General features: G+C 53.0%; 3 protein-coding genes across 4 annotated transcripts; 1 reads left to right on the top strand and 2 right to left on the bottom strand.

Annotated features, from left to right (window-relative positions):
• Nucleotides 1-3,625: 3,625 nt before the first annotated feature.
• PSME3 (proteasome activator subunit 3) lies at nucleotides 3,626-9,722 on the bottom strand. The gene is made up of 11 exons (XM_051640146.1): nucleotides 9,582-9,722; nucleotides 9,127-9,159; nucleotides 8,778-8,840; nucleotides 8,236-8,340; nucleotides 7,883-7,931; nucleotides 7,157-7,269; nucleotides 6,556-6,624; nucleotides 6,230-6,297; nucleotides 6,012-6,066; nucleotides 5,727-5,813; nucleotides 3,626-5,226 (listed from the first exon to the last, which is right to left on the bottom strand). Exons 1-11 carry the CDS (start codon nucleotides 9,621-9,623, stop codon nucleotides 5,146-5,148), a joined length of 765 nt encoding a protein of 254 aa, XP_051496106.1. The 5' UTR covers nucleotides 9,624-9,722; the 3' UTR covers nucleotides 3,626-5,145.
• A 62-nt stretch (nucleotides 9,723-9,784) lies between these two features.
• On the top strand, nucleotides 9,785-13,987 carry BECN1 (beclin 1). Of its 2 annotated transcripts, XM_051640143.1 has the most exons (11): nucleotides 9,786-10,035; nucleotides 10,112-10,179; nucleotides 10,243-10,301; nucleotides 10,627-10,717; nucleotides 10,961-11,097; nucleotides 11,381-11,575; nucleotides 11,782-11,928; nucleotides 12,370-12,519; nucleotides 12,624-12,684; nucleotides 13,090-13,232; nucleotides 13,590-13,987. In XM_051640143.1, exons 1-11 carry the CDS (start codon nucleotides 9,813-9,815, stop codon nucleotides 13,756-13,758), a joined length of 1,443 nt encoding a protein of 480 aa, XP_051496103.1. In that variant the 5' UTR covers nucleotides 9,786-9,812; the 3' UTR covers nucleotides 13,759-13,987. The 2 variants fall into 2 exon arrangements, with proteins under 2 accessions (XP_051496102.1, XP_051496103.1); XM_051640142.1 differs by having other exon boundaries at nucleotides 9,785-10,035; nucleotides 10,112-10,301.
• On the bottom strand, nucleotides 13,855-18,362 carry CNTD1 (cyclin N-terminal domain containing 1). The gene is made up of 7 exons (XM_051640144.1): nucleotides 18,168-18,362; nucleotides 17,991-18,066; nucleotides 17,602-17,773; nucleotides 16,949-17,111; nucleotides 16,320-16,464; nucleotides 15,858-15,954; nucleotides 13,855-14,674 (listed from the first exon to the last, which is right to left on the bottom strand). Exons 1-7 carry the CDS (start codon nucleotides 18,337-18,339, stop codon nucleotides 14,513-14,515), a joined length of 987 nt encoding a protein of 328 aa, XP_051496104.1. The 5' UTR covers nucleotides 18,340-18,362; the 3' UTR covers nucleotides 13,855-14,512.
• Nucleotides 18,363-18,404: the final 42 nt, after the last annotated feature.

The raw sequence follows: 18,404 nt of genomic DNA on the forward strand, positions 1-18,404 counted from the left end.
TGCTCCTCTGAACAGCTCTGGGAGGATCAATCCCCCGGAGTTCCAACAAAACACCAACAAAACACGATCACACAGCTTTTGCCTCTGCCTCCAATTCAAAGGCAAATTGAGGTGCAGCTTCTCAGAAGTTTCCTCAAGGAAACCCTCAACCTGCCACCTCCAGGCAGGCAGCTCATTGCCATGTCCTCTATTGTTGTGCTGCCTGGGCACCACCTCCAGGATTTCTACCCAGGATTGTGGGCAGTGCCCTCTAACATCCCACTGAAGGGGTCTCTGCTGTTCTCACAGGCCTTGGCAGAACAAGGTGGCCAGACAGCAGGACTGGGTGCTCCATCCTGCCATGCAGGAGGTGCTTGGGGTACACCAGACATACCACTTCAGCTGCAAACCCTGCCTGTCCCTGAGCTGGTGCTGGGAAGCACCAGGCATCCAAGAGAACCAGGGCTGGAGATTCAACCCAACATTTCCACTCCTGTTGCCAGCCTCACCTCACCTCACCCTGGCCTTCCCTTCCTCCTCTTCTCAGAGTTTCCTGGTGGGAAACAGCCCCCCCCAGCCTCAGCGCTGCCTCCAGCTCTCCCTCTGCAGCAGATCTGCCCTGGGCTCAGCCCTGCCAACACCATGCTGGCAGGCAGGAGGCCATGTTGCCATCAACACACTCCATTATCCTCACCATCACTGGCAGCCTCAGCCTCCTTTAGCCCAGGCAGCAGCTGTGCAGGCCAGGGACACACATGTCCCCCCTGTGCCAGCTTGTGTCACCTCTGCCTCACCAGCCCTTGCACCAGCAAAGCCAACAGAGCCACAGCAGCCAATTCAGGATCCACTGTGCCAGAAAAGGGGCCCATTCTGTGGCACAGACACAACTGATGGGGAGAGACAGGACAGATGAGGAGCCTCAGCCATCTGGGGTGCAGCAGCTGTGGGTTGCAGAGGTTCCCCACACATCAGTGTTCAACTGGCCTCCAGTGGCAGAACCAGGTGCCTCTGAGCAATGACTTCCCAGTCAGTCTTTCAATCCATGAAGTCAAAGAGGCTTCAAGGATTACTGGGGCTTACACTTGAAAGAAGACTGCCCCATTGGTGGAAGCCTAGAACACAGCATCTGTTTGCTTCAGAGCCCAGGCAAGGTGTAGAGCAGCGCCAGGACATTCCTCCTCCAGAGCCAGTTCTGCTGCCACATGCACCAATGCAGCTGAGCCGAATGGCTGCACGAGCACCAGGCTCACACTGACATTTCCTTAAAGAAGCATAAAAAAGAGCAGACCCTTCAGTTTTGCCTTTGACTCTTGGTTTTGCATCCCAAGTCCCTAACAGTTAAGGCATAGGCTGCAATTACAGATGGTCAGTTTCTCAGCAGCACAGCAGTGGTTGAAGAGAACTGGACAAACTCCACAGGCCTTACTGCCCCACAAATCACAACCCAACCCTGCAGCATGTCTGGGGTATGTCTGGAAATAAAACGTGGAAACACTCTTAGCTCCATGCACTGGGTGTCTGGAAGAAAAAAAAAAAAAAAAAAAAAAAAAGAGAGAAACCCTAACCCGTAATGACATCCCCAGGGCAGAGCAACCCACAGCACACGCCCCAGGGCTGCAGGACACAGAGGACACAAACGAAGCTCCTCACGCTGCCTGTGCCCACTGCGGAACACAGGCCATGGACACCATGTCTAACCCTGCGTTACTGGAACTGCCCACTTCTGCTGCACCTTTCAAGCTGAAGGCTTTTAAAGCCTGTTACAATCTGCACAAGAACCAGCCTGCACCTTCTGGGAGCTCTGCTTCAGAATAAACAGAACAGCCCTAAATCCAACTCCATCTTCCAGTAGAAGTTTCAGGAAGCAGAGTAATTAACTGAGCCTGCAGAGCCAGAACCCCTGTCAATACCTCACCAGTGAAAAGCCATCAAGGATCCTTAGGGGTCACTCACATCACCAAAATTGCTTGTGTACCTTCTCCTAAAGAAGCCTGAATCAGCTTAAAGCTAACCTAGAATTTAAAAAAATTACATGTCTCACTAACAGCAGCATAACTTGTTTACGACCAGTCTGATCAGACCTGAACTCTGTCCCACACCTAATAAAGATAATCCACATCCTACCAGGGTCTATTTTGGTTACACAGCTGCTTTTAGGTACTGCCCAGCAGTACAACCTATATTGACTAAATTGCCCACGTCTCCCAAACAAAGCAAGGAAGAGAAGAGTTTGCTGTTTTTCACTCACATAGAAAGGTAGAGGTGGCAAAAAATAGCCTCTGAAATTTATAGAAACCAAAACCAGAGACAGACAGCTTTTGGCTCATGGAAACTCAGAGTCAGTGACTGTCAGACAGCTGGGTAGAGTATGGTACAGAAAAAAATGCCAGCTCTCCTGACATGGGGGAGTCTGAAGTACCCCAAGCCCAACCTCAGACTTTGGAAAACTTCTGCTCCTATTCCCTCACCTCACAGGGTCAGTTTGTGTAAAATAGCACAGAGGAACTGCCTGACCCCTGCCCGTGCTGGCTGCGTTTCTGGCAGCTTGACTGCACACAACTGCTGTGCCTTTATTCTCCTCTCAGGTTTTAACGGTCACTGTGTGTAAGCTGGGATGTCTCAAGAGCCTGTGGATAAGAGCCCTGGCAGTAGCTGCCCCCACTACTGTTTCCCACTACTAGGAATCAAAGTAGAAACCGCTGCCCTGGGACTGAAGGGTTAAGATCACAGGCAGCAAACCCTCCCTTCTCAATGCCTGCCGGGATGCTCTGTCCTTCTGCAGGATTTTGGGCACAGACCCCCAGAGATGGGATTCTTCTGGCGGCGCCAAGGAGGAACCCCTCGTGCTGCACCACGCAGAGCCCTGCCAGCAGGTCACAGAATCACACAATGGTTTGGCTGGGAAGGGTCCTTAAAGATCATTTACTTCCAACCCCCGTGCATGGTCCTTCCTTCGAGCTCCAGCCGCCTCGGTGCCGGAAAGCCCCGCGGGCCGGGAGGCGGGGAGCGCCGGTCCGCAACTCCCGCGGCCGCCCCGGGCCGGGCACGGGCCCCATCTAGCGGCACCGCGGCCGGGAAGGGAGGCTGGACCCAGGGGGTTTGCACGGGCCGGCACCCCCGGGGAACAGGACGCTTAGGGAACAGTCTCTGCACCCGGGGTGTGCAACAGACACGGGAGGAAGCACAGCAAGAGCCAGGCGGTGCCCTGGGGAGAGCAGAGCACGCTCCGGCCAGGGATGGCAGCGGCTACAATTCCTCAATAGCACCTGCACGGAGCAGCTGAGGGACAGAGTGCCCGAGCACACCTGCCCGGGGCAACATCCAGGTGCTGGCCCCACAACCCCCGCTGGGCAGAGGCTCGGGAGCTGCCAGGGCACAAGCTGTGGGTGCCAAGAACCACGCACACTGTGCCTCCTGAGACCCCCACGCAGGGTTGAGATGAGACAGAGCACACAAAAACCAGGACCATGTGCCCAGCATCAGACACAGCCAGGAACAGAAAAACCCTGCAGCACACAGCCATCTACAGCAGCCTACAAGAGGAACGAGGAGTATGCAGGGAAGGAGCAGCTGTATGTGAGGAAGGCAGGACCAGCACAGATGTTACCACTGCACAGCCTAGAGCTCAGTATCACACACAAGGGTCTACCTTAAAAGAATTTCAAGTACCTTATTTTAATTTTTTGACATGGTAAAAGTTTACATACTTTCATCTGGCAAAGAGAGCCGAACAAATTTAAAGGAATCAATACAAAGAAACACAAGGGGAAGTGCTGCTCCCTGACAGCAGCGAGAATGCGGTTGGTTTGTTACTGAATATTTATTAGCGGGAAGACTAAGAGTTGACTCACTACAAACAACAACAGAAGAGTCTATAGCAAGGGCCAGCAGCTCTCCACACTCTGGGAAAATCCCTGGGAAACCAGCAAGAGACAACATGGCTCTTAGATGTGGAAGCAGGAGGAACAAAAACAAAGTAAAAAAAGGAGGGGAGAAAATTCATTCCATTTGTCACTGTTGTTACAATGAGGTTAACACAACTATTAAGGCTACTGCACAATAAGAATATACAGGTGTAACAGCGAGACCCAGGAAACAGCAAGGTTCCTGAAACAAATGATTTAATGTTCCCTGAATAGGGGACTTAAGTAGAAATACTATAAATAAGAAAATTCTGTAGCCTGCAGCGTTATGGGCCCACTTGCCACACACAAAAACTGACGCAACACAACCAGTCATTTCCAAAAGGGTTTGTAATGGACCATGAAATGTTCCGGCGGTTTAGAGGAGTCACCGGGCACGGGCGTGTGCCCTCTGCAAGGGAAAGACTACCAGGCCTGCGGTGGTACAGCCGTCAGCCCTCCCCACCCCCCGGCTATGGCGGCTGGCCTGCCCCGCAGGGGACAGCGGCTCTGGGGCGACCACCTGAGGAGACTACAGGGACTTCAGGACCAGAGCTCCAGTCCTTCCCTCTCTCAGCTGGGGAAAAGCATCTCATTCTGAAGGGGCACGAGGACACACAGGAAGTGGCTCTTGTCAAACGACAAATGGGAGCAGGAGCCACCTGAGCTCACAACCAGCCAGGAGAGCACCACCTGGTGCTCTGCACTGATCCAGGACAGGGCAGGCTCTGCTGAGCCAGGAGTGCAGACAGCTCGGCTGCAGCAGGCACGGCCACTGTCACCACCCAGAGGGGCAGGGTCCCCACCAGTGCAGCTGGTCAGTGCAGAGCGCGGGTGGCAGAGGGGACAAAGGAGCGAGTGGCACCCTGCCAGCCCCTGGGGATGGCTCTGCCCCCTGCCCACACAGCCCAGTCAAGCCTCCAGCCAAGAGACTGGACAGGACAAGGGCTTAGTCTCAGTGATTCCTACTCAGGTAGGAAGAAAGGCATGAAGGAACATTCCTGCCTGGCTGCTGCTCTTGCTCTGCAGTAGCCCTTAGGGCACCCCAGAGCAGCACGGCCTTCTCATTACCAGTTACAGAGGGAGGGAGAGCTCCTGAGACCTGAACAAAACCAACCACAAAACTAGGCAAGGATTTCTTTAGAGTTTAACTAAGAATGCAATACTATTTCCAGCCAGTTTCCCATCTCGATAGTCACGTAACAAACCAAGGCAATGACGGTCTTTAGTTGACTGAACAGTTCTCAAGTTCAAATGTTGACACTTAATAGAGGGTCTCAGCATTGCTGCTCCGAGGCCTCTTGATCTTCTCAATGTTTTTAAGAATCATGTCATGCAAAGTGACCTGCAAAAAGGGAGAACAGCACTCAGACAAGAAGGGTGAAGTAATCCAGGGTGAAGCTTTCACAAGTACTAGTTAAAAGAGCCAACACAGCTCACCTGGGCACCACCCTCAACCCCTGCCTGCCCTTCCACACCTAGTTAAGGAAAGGGCTTCCTTCAAGATTTACAAAAGACACTGCATCTAACACTAAAAAGATATTTCTTTACAGAGCCCAAGAAGCTTGTGCTGCACAGAGAGTTTAGGATGCCAGGTTCCCAGCATGGTGGAAGCAGTATTTTGTGCTAGATCCCTGTGAGTGCTCAGTGGGAAACACCTGCATCCCCAGGGGATGGTGGTGAGGTAGCAGCCAGCTCCACTTGTCAGAGTCAAAGCAGAGCAGGAAGGATTTGGGATTGCTGCCGGGATGGGGTGTCCCTGTGGAGAGGGGAGAGCAGAGGCAGGACCCAGGGGGCTTTCCCTGTGCTGTGCAGGAGCCAGGGCAAGCTCAGTTTGTCACTCACGTATTGATTCCTCAGCTCCGAGATGATCAGGCGCAAGCTGATGTATTCCTTCTCGTCGATCTCTGTCACCGTGCGGCGATAATCCTCCTGCAGGAGCAGAGCTACATGACCTCCCTGCATCCCCACGTCCTGCCCACGGAGCCCCCTGACACAGCTGTCCTGCACCCTTGCACAATCTCCCTTTTTCCTCCAGGACCCTGGGCTCAAAAAGGGCAAAGTGGCCCAAAGAGCCCCCAAAAAGCAGCAGCACGTAACACGTCAACTCCCACTCTCCTGTTTACTTACCACGTGAGGGTACTTGGCTATTTTGGAAACCAGCTTTGCTCTTGTGATATAGTATCTGGTAGGAAAAGGAAGAGGCTAAAGGTCAGATAAACAGCACCAAGATTTTCTTCAGGCCCAGGCTGCTCTAGGAAAGCTGGGGGATCTTCCCCAAGCACCTTACTTTTCCCAAGAGGACCCATCCTCCCCGGCAAAAAAAATATCTGTTCTTTTGTGCCTACCTAGAAATCTGGTCCAGGTAGGATGCTGCCTCACTTTCCACAGTTCGAAGCTCAGCAACTGTTTCCTCCTGCAGGGAAAATGAGGAAGCCATTAGCTTGAGGAGACTGCAGCTGGCCTTCAGGGCCTGGAGAGCAACACATCTCAGCAATTCCATGTCAAGCTCAGGGTTGGGCCTTAAAACCTAAACCGACCCCAGGGCTGCAGCTGCTGGATATCACCAAATGAAAGATTTAGAGGAACCCAAGAGATCCATGAACCCAGAAGATCCATGTCCCTGGAGCACAGCTCTCTCCTACTGCAGGGCATAGAGCCAGTGGCGTCTCACCTGAATAGAAACACCAAAGTTGTTTCCATCTTCTATCCTTGGAATGAGAAGCTGCACCCACATTTTCACCTGTGGTGGAAAGGTCACAACACTGATCAGCACCATAATCTCTACAGGGACCTCTCTCAAAGCTTTATCAAAAGTCCCCCAAGACCCTGCCTTTACCATGCAGCTCATGATAAGCTCCTGCAGGTCCTCTGTGCTCATGCAACACTTCTGAGGAGATTGTTTCCCATGTGGCTGGGATCCCACACCAGCCAGCACAAGCAGCTTCCCATGGGAAGCTCTCCTGAGAGTGACACCTGCTGCTCTCAGCAGGTGCCTGTGACTGTGCCAAAGGAGGATGAAGAAAAGCCTCAAGGACAAAGCCTACATGACAGCCATCCTCCTCCTTCAGGAGGGGAGCTCCAGAGCTCCTCGAGGGCTCAGGAACACATAATTTCCCTATAGCCACCTCCCAGCCACCTTTAGACACTGTCACACAAACCTTGCCTTTCCTCATGCACAGAACACAGAAGGGCTGCTTTGTCCCCTCAGAGCAGCTCTGCCTCTCCAGGAGCAGAGCATTCCACTGCCCCCGCCAGCCCAGCACCCGGCTCACCGTGTTACACTTCTCAATTAGCAGCCTGATTTCTGGTTTCACTTTCTCAATGATGTCCACCAGCTGCTGGTTGCTCTTCAGCATCCCATTGGGCATCACGAACACTTTGGTTCCTAGAGGCAGGGAGACAAACACCTGGCATCAGGCAGGTACAGCAGCTCCAGGGGATCAGATCAAGGGTCCCTGAGCGCCTCGTCTCCCAAAGGCTCGAGGCGGACACGGAGCCAGGCTACAGCTAACCTGTGGGAAGGGGAGATTCCACATGGGAGAGCAGCAGTTACCACAAAGGAAGGAAACAAGAAAACACAGAGCAGAGGTGAGAGCTGGAGAGCTCTAGGCTGCTGAGGCTGGGCAAAAAGGAATATCCTGCTGCAGGTGGATGAGCTGTTTCTGCCCCAGCTTGAACTGAAGCCTGTATCTTCCCCCAGGCAAGGGGAGCTCTCACCACAGAGCACAGGGAGATCAGCTGCCTCTGTCAGCAGGCCAGGCTCAAGCAAACACTGCTTATGTCTACCAGAGAAGTCCTAATTATGCTTCTAAGAGCTGTAATCTGACTCCTGCACAACAGAAGGTCTGTAGATCAGGCTTCCAGAGGTTGCAGGGACAGGCCTGTAAGAGCAGCTGCTGTTGGGACAGGGCAAAGGGGTCCAGGTGATCTCTCCCCCCTAAGGCAGAATGCACTGGGCAGGGGGCAGGCAGCAACACAAGGGACTTGGGGACTCTTACCCTGATAAGTCTCTTCGGGGTCTTCCAGCTTCCGCTTTTTCTTATTTGGCTAAAATATACAAAACGTTTTACTCACAAACTAGTCGTAAGCTGTAACAGTCTTGCAAAGGAAATATGGAAAATTTTTGAGCCTCTTCTTCACTCCTGGTTTCTAAGTATCCTTCTTTGCAGAGAAGGATGGCAGAGCACAGCACTATCTCCACTAGACTTCCCAGGCTCAAGAAACCAATCCCTAAAAGCCTTTGGGAGAGTCATGGCTTGTTATGAAATAGGAATATCCTACTCCAGCACAGAGAGAGCCATGAAGTTTTAATTAACAGAAGCAGGGATCACAGCCAAGAGAGTAACCTTACCCCGTCCAGTCCATCGTGGCTGTTGGTGAGGAGAATTGGGTCAGGCACTGGGAGGTTCATGTCTGAATGGATCTGAGTGAGATCGTGGATATTCAGGATGGGTTCCTGGAAAATAAAGCAATTTGTTATTCAATTATGAACTAAATAATTCCATCCTATCAAATACAATGAGAAGACAAAATATTTAGACCTCCCTCTTATCCAACTATAAAATAAGAAAGAAAAACAGAGAAAAAGTCTAACAATAGGCCTGCAAGGAGCCCTCCCTCCACCCCAAGAGCTCTGCCAGCTCCAGGCTACAACCAAAGCAACCAACTGTGCAGCCTATGCAGATCATGGCCTGGCACTGGGAACAGGCAGGGGAGATAAATGTGGTGAACACACAAAGAGAACTGGAAAAAGAAGCTCTCCCTCCAGAGCTCCCAGCACTCAAATGCAGGGTTGTGTTGACCCAAGCAAAATGCACAGGACCAGACCAGCCTCGTCGCTTTCCACACCTGGCTTAAAAGTGAAAAAGGACTCAGGGAACAACACATCCTTACCTTAAGGAATCCATCGAGTTCTAACAGCTTCTTTGGAAAGAAATTCGCCACCAGATCTTCAGCCTGAGAGAAAAAGCAGATGATGATGTGAAACGAAAACATGAAGAAGACCAAATATCCAAAGGCAGGAGAGAGGAGAGGGCACAGGCCCTGCCCGCTGCCAACCGCCACGCGAAGCCAAGCGCAGAAGATGCCAGGAGAGCCACGAGGCCACGGACTCTCACTGCAGCTGGGACTAACGCTCCCGAGTGTCACAGAGCCTCCAGGAGAGGCTCAGACCACAAACCAGTCTGTCAGACACGGCTGAACGGCCTCGTTCTGCCCCGGCCCCACGCAGTGGGACACTCACCTCGCTTGTGATTCGCTCCCTGAAGGAGTCAACCTGCAGAAGGAGAACAGAGACAGGTCAGAGCCGCCCTCCAAGAGCAGGGCCCAGCGAGCCGAGCTCTCCGGGGGCAGCTCCCGCACTGGTGAGAAACGCCCGAGGGCTGGAGAAGCCGATAAACACCGAGCAGGAGCTGCGGGGGGCCCAGCAGCAACTCCCGCGGCGCGGGCTGGGCTCCAGGGCCGGTCCAGCAGCGCCAGGGCAGGCCCAGAGCAACGAGCGGACAGAAAACCGCTGGGCCGGCTGCGGGGCGAAGCGGGAGAGCCAGCGGGAGAGCCACCGCGCCCGACACCGCGCCCGGGCCCGCAGCTACCCGCGGCCAGGGCCCCATCCCGCCCCCGCCCTCCCGTGGGGCAGCGGCGGGGCCGGGCGGCGCCCCCGGCCCAGCCCGGGAGGGGAGGCTGGCGGGGCGGGCGCACCTTAAGCTTCACCTCCGGGTCCACCTTCAGCAGCGAGGCCATGGCGGGGCGTGCGGGGCCGGTGCGGGTCTGCGGGGCCGCGCTGCCGCCTGCCCCTCCACCGGCGTCGCCGCCACCGGAACTGACCTCACGCCGCGAGCCCGCCAATGCCGCGCGCGCCCGCCGCCCGCGTGACCGCCCCCCCGCCCCCCGCGCGCACGCGCCGCCGGGGCCCGGCCGCTCGGACGGGAAATGGCGGCGCCGCCGCGGCCCTGCCAGGACCCGGCCCGGCGCGCGTCACTTCCGCCGCGCGGCGATGGCGGGGCGGGCGCGCGGCTGAGCGGCGCGATGGAGGGCGGGCGGGCCCCCCCCTGCACCGCGCAGGTCAGCTTCGTCTGCCAGCGCTGCAGCCAGCCCCTCAAGCTCGACACCTCCTTCAAGATCCTCGACCGCCTCACCATCCAGGAGCTCACCGGTACCGGCGGCGGGGCGGGGCTGGGCCGGGCCAGGCCCGCCCCGGGCCCAGCTGACGCCCCCCCTCTCTCCCGCAGCCCCGCTGCTGACCACCGCCCCGGCCCGGCCCGCGGACGCGCAGGAGGAGGAGAGCGCCCTGACCGAGGTACGGCGGGGAGGGGGCGGCGGGACCCCCGGGCCTCCGGTGACCGTGTCCCCTCGCCCGCAGGAGACCTTCGCGGAGAACCGGCAGGATGGCGTGTCCCGGAGGTTCATCCCGCCAGCCAGGTACGGCCGCGGCCGCCGGGCAGCCTGGCGGGGGGCTCTGCGGGGGCACCGGCTGAAGCCGCCGGTTCATGTCACCCTTCTGCGCCTGCCCCGAGGGACCCCCGGGCCCGGCCCCCCCGGCGCGGCCGCTTCACGCACCTCCACGCCGTGTTTAGGGCGCTGCGGGTTGAGCCCAGCGCTGCCCCGGAGCGTGGCTCCTGCTCCCTCCACAACACCTCCCCGTGTCCTCCCCTCTGGCTCCTCAGCTGGTCTTGGCTTTAAGCCGAGCACGAGCCCCCTGCCTCGGGCGCCCGGCACTCAGACCCTCCCTCAACTTCTTCCTAAGGATGATGTCCACAGAAAGCGCCAACAGCTTCACGCTGATCGGGGAGGCGTCAGATGGCGGCACCATGGAAAACCTCAGCCGGAGGCTGAAGGCAAGTTTCACCTCAGCTGGTAAACTCAGATACTTTTGCAGGGAGCTTCTGTTTCTCTGGATGTCCTGCAAGGCCAGGCTGCCTGCAGCCCTGCACGTGAGCAGCTGAGCAAGGCAGATGAATTCAAACCAGGATCTGACCTGCAGAAGCCCCCTTCCCAACTGAGGGAGCACAAACCCATCTGTTGCCAGCCTGGCAGCCGCCACTGCCCTCGGCCCAGCTGATGCTGAGCTCTCCCCACAGGTCACTGGGGACCTCTTTGACATCATGTCTGGGCAGACCGACGTGGATCACCCCCTGTGTGAGGAGTGCACGGACACGCTGCTCGACCAGCTGGACACACAGCTCAACATCACTGAGAACGAGTGCCAGAACTACAAGTGAGTGATCCAGAGGGGAGCCTTAGCTTGGAGCCTTGGTCCAGCCTCCTCAGAGACGGTTACTGACAGCACCAGATCCTGGGTCACCATCTTGCTCCCCTGTTCTCCCTCACGTGTACCTCACTCATGGTGCAGTGTCCACACGGAGAACTCAGCCTTAACGTGGTGCACATGAGCTCAGGGTTGCATTTCTGCTCACGTCTGCACACTGCCACGGAGCCAGCGACCGCTGGGGGGGGTTTCCCGAGATCCCTGTTCTGGTAATCCTGTCACTTTCCTTTAGGAGATGTCTGGAGATCCTGGAACAAATGAATGAGGATGATAAGGAGAAACTGCAGACAGAACTGAAAGAACTTGCCCTGGAGGAAGAGCAGCTGATTCAGGAGCTGGAGGATGTCGAGAAGAACCGCAAGGTTGTGGCCGAGGACTTTGAGAGAGTCCGGGCAGAGGCAGAGCGGCTGGAGCAGGAGGAGGCTCAGTGAGTGACCATCCACTGCAGCTTTTGGCAGGATTTTACTAACAGATTCATGAGGTTATAACATATAGAAATCTGTACATAACTACATAATGCCCACATGCAGGCCTCTTGTTCTATGCGTAACTGAAGTTAGCCAGACCAAGAAAACCATGTGAACAGCTCCTCTTCTGTAAACTCAGTGTTTCTTGTCTTGCTTTTATTGCAAGGTACCAGAAAGAATACTGTGAGTTCAAGAGGCAGCAGCTGGAGCTGGATGATGAGCTGAAAAGTGTGGAAAACCAAATGCGCTACGCCCAGATGCAGCTGGATAAACTGAAGAAAACCAACGTCTTCAACGCCACCTTCCACATCTGGTAACACAGATGCTGGGGGGTTGTGTCAGTTGCTGAGAGCCCGGGTCTGGTTAATAATCCTGTGTCCAACTGGAGCTGTGCTGGTCAGGTCCCAGCCACCACCACAGGGCAGGGGCAGCTGGAGGGGGCAGCACCCACAGGCTTGTGGACAAACACTGTTAATGAACTGTGACTGTTGTGCTGGCCAATTAATGCTGCAACATCCAGCTACACCAGGCCTGAGGCTCAGTGGGGCTGGGGTTTGGGTTTTTTGTCTCTTTTGTGAACTCCATCACAAAAAGAGAACAAGTGGCTACATTTATACATGCTTTAAGCGTAGCCACAACCCCCCTTTGCTTGGTGAGCAGCATGTGTTCCATACCTGTCAGCATGTGGCCCCTGTGTCGTTGTGCCAGAGACTGTTCCTGCCCCTGTGCACTCACTCAATTCTTCTTACCACAGGCACAGTGGTCAGTTTGGCACAATAAATAACTTCAGGCTTGGCCGTCTCCCCAGCGTTCCCGTGGAGTGGAACGAGATCAACGCTGCCTGGGGGCAGACGGTGCTGCTGCTCCATGCCCTCGCCAACAAAATGGGGCTCAAGTTCCAAAGGTACGTGCCGTGTCACACACAGTTCCCATTTCATACATGATACAAGACACGTGCCCTGTGACCTGGGTCGACAGCTGGACTCATGAGCCTGTGCATCCTTTCAGATACCGGCTGGTACCCTATGGCAACCACTCGTACCTGGAGTCGCTGACGGACAAATCCAAGGTAAGAGCTGCTGCTCCCAGGGGACACAGACCTGGAACTGCAGAGATCCAGTCACACAGGGGGACACAAACAAGATGGATGGGTTCACTACCCCAACTCCAACACAATCATCTCACTCCACACCCTTCATCAAGGCATTGGTTCTGCCATCCAGTAGCAATAAAAACCAGAGGAACCTTGAACTGGACGGTGCAGCTGGCCAGAGGCAGACAGTGTAATTTGGGAGGTTGTTGGTGACAGGAACCCCAACCTCAACTCACCACACACCAAGGTGCACTCACCACATGCCACAAACCATTTCTAAGCATCCTGTGAGCAATTTCAGCCTTGCCCAAGACTGAGGAACAGCAGTGACCATATCTGAAACAGTGTGCTTGGGGTGCCTGAGACACATCTCTCTTCCAGGAGCTCCCCCTGTATTGCTCAGGAGGCCTGAGATTCTTCTGGGACAATAAGTTTGATCATGCAATGGTGGCTTTTCTGGACTGCGTGCAGCAGTTCAAGGAGGAAGTGGAGAAAGGTGAAACCCGGTTCTGTTTGCCTTACAGGTGAGTGTTGCTGTACAGCACCTCAGACCAAGCCCTCAGCACCTCAGCAGCATTAACACAGCACCCCAACCCCCCACAGCACTGACCGACCCCTGGGGCAGGGCACAGCCTGCCTGGTTCAGTCCTGTCCTGGAATCTTCCTTATCATTTGCAGGACTGCCACGTTTGCTCTTTGTTTAATTGAAATTTAAAGCTGGTTCGTCAGGCGAAGACCTGAGACTCACTAGATTTCTATTAAAAAACAAAGTTTTCTTACAGAGAATTAATACAAATGTCAGGTTTAAATTTTAATACTTGATGTTGTATTGAGATTAAATGCTTATAATAACACACTAACACAGCCTGTGTGTGATGCAGGATGGATGTGGAGAAAGGAAAGATTGAAGACACCGGTGGCAGCGGTGGCTCCTACTCGATTAAAACACAGTTTAACTCGGAGGAGCAATGGACAAAAGCACTAAAATTCATGTTAACTAACCTGAAGTGGGGTCTCGCCTGGGTCTCGTCCCAGTTCTACAACAAGTAACCGTGTGGAGAACTCATCCTGGCAGCTGTGGAGTGTCTGCACCGCATCAGAGAAAGTCAGATCAAGACGTCTCTTAATATTAACCAGTACAAAATGTTTACAATACCAAAAATCCACAAGACACTTTATTTAAAATACCATTATTACAAGTAGTCTATAGAAAAGCAATATGTAAAGTTATATCATGGACCTGAACAGAAAAATAAAAAAAATCAGGTGTTAAATAGAAGCTAAACTGATACTTTTGGGGTTTTTAGATACATGTATAAATGAGTCTTGAGAACACCAGTGAGTTTGGGACTCTTGTTACAGCTTCACACCTGGGCTAGAGAAGCAAAAAGCTACAAACACAGGGAACAAGGTGAAGGAACTTGCAGAGACTATGCAGTTTTAATATTAAGTATTTTTTAGGTCATGTCAACACTTGCTTGTGCTGGCTTGATACTGTTGAGCGCCTTTTCTTGCACAGGAGTACATGGACATGCTGCACCCCTGTGCATGAACAGGCTGTAGAAAAGTGTTAACAGCAACTGGAGAAAGAAGGCCCAGCTTTTGGTGCTGAAAGAGGTATTTCTGAATGTTCCTCCACTCCCTTCACAGCACCAAGTTCATTGCCTGAAGGGATGAGCTTTCCCAAGGAACACTCAAGACACAAACCATGACAGAACCTGTTCAAATCCGGAAAGAAAACCAACTTACGTGTAGAGGATGAGCTGTTACCAGTGTGCTGGGGTTAAGAGCCATGAAGATGGTTCTATTTAAGAGTCATAATTGTGTTCCTGAGAGCTTGTGTGCCCCCGTTGCCATGGTGCTGCTTTGGTGTGGCACTGCCAACCACCTCCTCCAGCACCGCATAGGACAGTTCTAGGATACTCTGTGAAGTGATGCCTGTGATACAGGTTAAATGCTCCACAACCTTAAAAAAATAAAGCAGATACAGTGCCCAAGATACTTGAGCTTACAGACGTGCTTCCTAACCCTCCACATTTTACCGTGTCCAGTTCTGGGCTCCCCAGTTCAAGAGAGACAGGGAACTGCTGGAGAGAGTCCAGGGAGGGCAACAAAGATGGCTGGGGGGTTGGAACATCTCCCTGATGAGGAAAGGCTGAGGGAGCTGGGACTGTTCAGCCTGGAGAGAAGGCTGAGGGGAGACCTTATTAATGCCTATAAGTATCTAAAGGGTGGAGGCAAGGAGGATGGAGCCAGACACTTTTTAGTAGTTCCCTGTGACAGGATGAGGGGCAATAGGCACAAGCTGGAACGTGGGAAGTGCCATTTAAATGAGAGACTCATTTACGGTGAGGGTGAGCCCTAGGACAGGCTGCCTATGAGGGTGTGGAGTCCCCTTCTCTGGGGATATTCAAATCCTCCTGGATGCAGCCCTGTGGGATGGGCTCCAGGGGATCCTGCTTTAGCAGGGAGGTTGGACTGAATGATCTCTAGAGGATCCATCCAACTCTTGACAATTCCATGAAATCTAACAGGGACAATGTTGCTCCCTGGGCACATGCTTGTGGGTCTCTGACAGAAGTTGAAGTCTCTCAGCATGGTTTTTTGCTTGCTTGTTTTTGTGGTTTTTTTTTTTTTATTGTTTTGAGGGGTTTTTTGTCCTTCTAAAAAAAATTTAATTCCTTCTACTTAAAGAAGTAAAATGAAAAAGCTGCTATCTGCAATAGGCTGCCCAGGGCAGTGGTGAAGTCACCCTCCCTGGAGATAATTTAAGAGTCCTACTGACACAGTATCTGGGGATATGGTTTAGTTAAGTACTTGTCAGTGTTAGGTGGATGGTTGGACTCTGTGATGTTTAAGGTCTTTTCTAACCAAGGTAATTCTGTGACAGTTTGGGCAGATGTGGGATTACTTCTCCACCTGCCAGTGAAACAATGTATGGGGTTTGTTCTGGCTGTGAAGGAGCTGGGTGTGAGGACAGGGAGCACGGGCAGGAGCCTCCCCACAGACCTGCCCGAGTGCCCCCAGGCTGCTCTCCCACACACACACTTCCTGGAGCACCCCCAGTGTCACCTCCCTCCCACTGCTGCCCTTTCTGCTGGATGTGCCCAGCACAGGAACCAGCCTGTTGGGGTTTGGAGGGACCCTACCTGCCTCCAGTGCCTGGGGTCCAGGGTGAACACGCTTGTGCTGATGATTCCAACAGCCAAGAGCATAGAATCTTCTTTTACCGACAGAAACTTTGCTCTGCAGAAATAAAAGCATCTTCTGGTGAAAAATGATGGAAGTTTTACAGTTAAAAAGCACCAGAAGCACCAGTCTCTGTGCTGAGTGCTCAGCCCAGACACATTCACTTGTTCAGCCTGATGGGCTGGACTGAGCAAGCCTGATGATGCTGGATTGTTACAGTTCAGTGAAACATTTTCCTCACTCACCCCTACACCAAGCTACATTAAGTATAATAAGCAGCTCTTGTGAGCCCCCAGAATTAGTTTTTAAAAAAAACACGCCCCAGAAATGGCATAACAGGAATTACACTGCTATTTCTTGGGTTTTTTTAGAGGTTTAGTTTCAACTACTTATTTTAAGTAATAGTGACACGAGCTACTTACACCTGCAGCTTGTTGGGTGTTGAATTTTCGATGGCAATCTTCAGCAAAGTGTCATAGATGGAGTCCCGTGTCAGGTAGGAGAAGTCCAGGATCTGCACACACATCTGGTGCAGTGGCCTGGCAGGCAGTAGGCAGCCATTGTGTCCTGCAGAGATCACATCATCAGCCACACGTTTTGAGACATTACACTGATCAGAAAGAAGTCTGGTCACTGTGACTCAGGGATGCTGATTTCTAGTGACAACTGCCCTGTGTTTCTGCCACCACAGCCCACCCCACACCACAGGCTTCCTCAGCCTCAGTGTCATTTCACTCATTCTGAAACACACGTTGTCAGACCTGAGCAAAGAGAACACTAAGTCATGGTACAAAAAGTGGCCTTACACCAGGCTCTGGGGATTTTAAACTCTTTTACCGGCTAAGGCACAACTAGTTGTCTTGAAACGTTCACCAGATTCTGCTAAGGACAAAGTTCTTATAGGAAAAACAAAGCCCTGGACAAGCTGAAAAATTCCACCTGCCTTCAGTGTGCAAAAATCAGTCATACAAGACATTTTGGTTCAGATCAGTAACAGCTCTATTATGCTCTTGAAAATTGCTTTCCCATCCTGTCTTTTTAATACTCTCACCTAAAACCTCTAGAAGCAATTCCACATAAGCCAGAGGAGTTGACAGGTTGATCTGGAAGTGCAGAGTTTTTAAAACAGCGAGCTCTGACTCAAGCAATTCCTGCTTCGTGCAGGAGTATTTTAAGGACTGCAGAAATTTTAAAGCTGTGTCACTGTTAACTATCTGAGAAGGAAAAAAAACCACAACAAATTATCTTCTAGGCAGTGTGGCCCTTGGTGAGAACAAAGCACATTCCTGCTTTACTTGTCCCACTGGATTTAAGTAGAGCCACCAGTCTTGCCTCCTCCCCCCATCGGCTTCTTCTGTTCAGCTGGAGTGAGATCCAGCTCCCACCTTCCCTCCTGCAGGTCTCCTCCACAAACCTTCCCCAGACACCTCTGAACCCTCTCCAGCCTCACAATTTTCAACAACCACAGGCTGAGCTTTCCCACTGCCTGTACTGTTTGCCCCACTACTGGGAACATTTCCTGACAAATTGCTACTTGATGAGTGAACAGAAGATATTTAGGTCTCTATTTCAATCTCCTTTGCATTTCATTATCACTGTTGTCTTTCAGAGCAGAAATCTGTCTTTCAAGACAGATATATATATATACCGCACAACTTGCTACAGTGCTAAAAAATGCTACTGAGCAAGGATTGTCTGGCTCACGTTATAGTGCAAGGACAGTTTGCTGGCGAGCTGGACACACGACACGAGCCGCAGGACGAACGCCTTGTACATCTGATCCTTCCAGGAGCTCCAGCTGCCTCCTCCTTGTTCACACTGTTTCACCTTCTCCCTGGAGGCCTTACAGATTTGGTCTGCTTGCTTGATCATAAACCTACAAAACCACAATTGGTCAGACAACAGTTCTTTTCTGCTAAGAAAAAGACAGAAGAAAAGCCATTCTGTGGCACATATGGGCAGCTGTTCATCGGAATTCAATTAGTAAAGTGCTCTAGACACACAGAAAACATTATGCATTGTTTGAACGAGTGGTACAGGGCATGCACAGGGTAGCCACGAGGGAAATGCACTGAGCTCTCAGCGTGTGATACCTTTCAAATAACTCCACTGCTCGGTACCTTGCTGATGGGTCCAAGTGCCATTTTTCAGACAAAAGGAATATAAATTCTGAAAACAGAACACAACAGTCCGTCACGACAGCCAACTGAAGCTGACTGCACAGCTGTTAGCCACCTCAGGAGTCAGCTGCGGCCTGACAGCTGCCTCACCCACGATCTGTCTCTGCTTGAAGCACCCAGCCTGGCCCGGCAGCTCGCTCAGGCGCTGCTCGTTCTCCGTGGCCAAATGGATCAGCGTGTCCTCAATCACCTCAGGAGCCACCTGGCCAAAGCTGGGGCCTGGGTCATGGCGCCGGGACGCTGCTGGTGCCCGAGAGCCCATGGAGCAGCTTTAACGGCGCGAAGGGCCCCGCGCCCCGCCCGCCCGGCCCGGCCCGCCCGGCCCCA

This window comes from Apus apus, chromosome 25 (genome assembly GCF_020740795.1).
Source record: "Apus apus isolate bApuApu2 chromosome 25, bApuApu2.pri.cur, whole genome shotgun sequence".
Classification (NCBI taxonomy): domain Eukaryota; kingdom Metazoa; phylum Chordata; class Aves; order Apodiformes; family Apodidae; genus Apus; species Apus apus.

Coding starts and splice junctions, on each gene's coding strand:
- PSME3 (XM_051640146.1), bottom strand. CDS start 9,623: ATGGCCTCGCTGCTGAAGGTGGACCCGGAGGTGAAGCTTAAG. Junction 9,160..9,581: donor ACCCGGAGGTGAAGCTTAAG/GTGCGCCCGCCC, acceptor CTCCTTCTGCAG/GTTGACTCCTTCAGGGAGCG. Junction 7,270..7,882: donor CCCCGAAGAGACTTATCAGG/GTAAGAGTCCCC, acceptor CCCTGCCTCTAG/GAACCAAAGTGTTCGTGATG.
- BECN1 (XM_051640142.1), top strand. CDS start 9,813: ATGGCGGCGCCGCCGCGGCCCTGCCAGGACCCGGCCCGGCGCGCGTCA. Junction 11,098..11,380: donor AACGAGTGCCAGAACTACAA/GTGAGTGATCCA, acceptor ACTTTCCTTTAG/GAGATGTCTGGAGATCCTGG. Junction 11,929..12,369: donor AACGCCACCTTCCACATCTG/GTAACACAGATG, acceptor TTCTTACCACAG/GCACAGTGGTCAGTTTGGCA.
- CNTD1 (XM_051640144.1), bottom strand. CDS start 18,339: ATGGGCTCTCGGGCACCAGCAGCGTCCCGGCGCCATGACCCAGGCCCC. Junction 18,067..18,167: donor CAAGCAGAGACAGATCGTGG/GTGAGGCAGCTG, acceptor TTCTGTTTTCAG/AATTTATATTCCTTTTGTCT. Junction 17,774..17,990: donor GCAGTGGAGTTATTTGAAAG/GTATCACACGCT, acceptor GTGGTTTTGTAG/GTTTATGATCAAGCAAGCAG.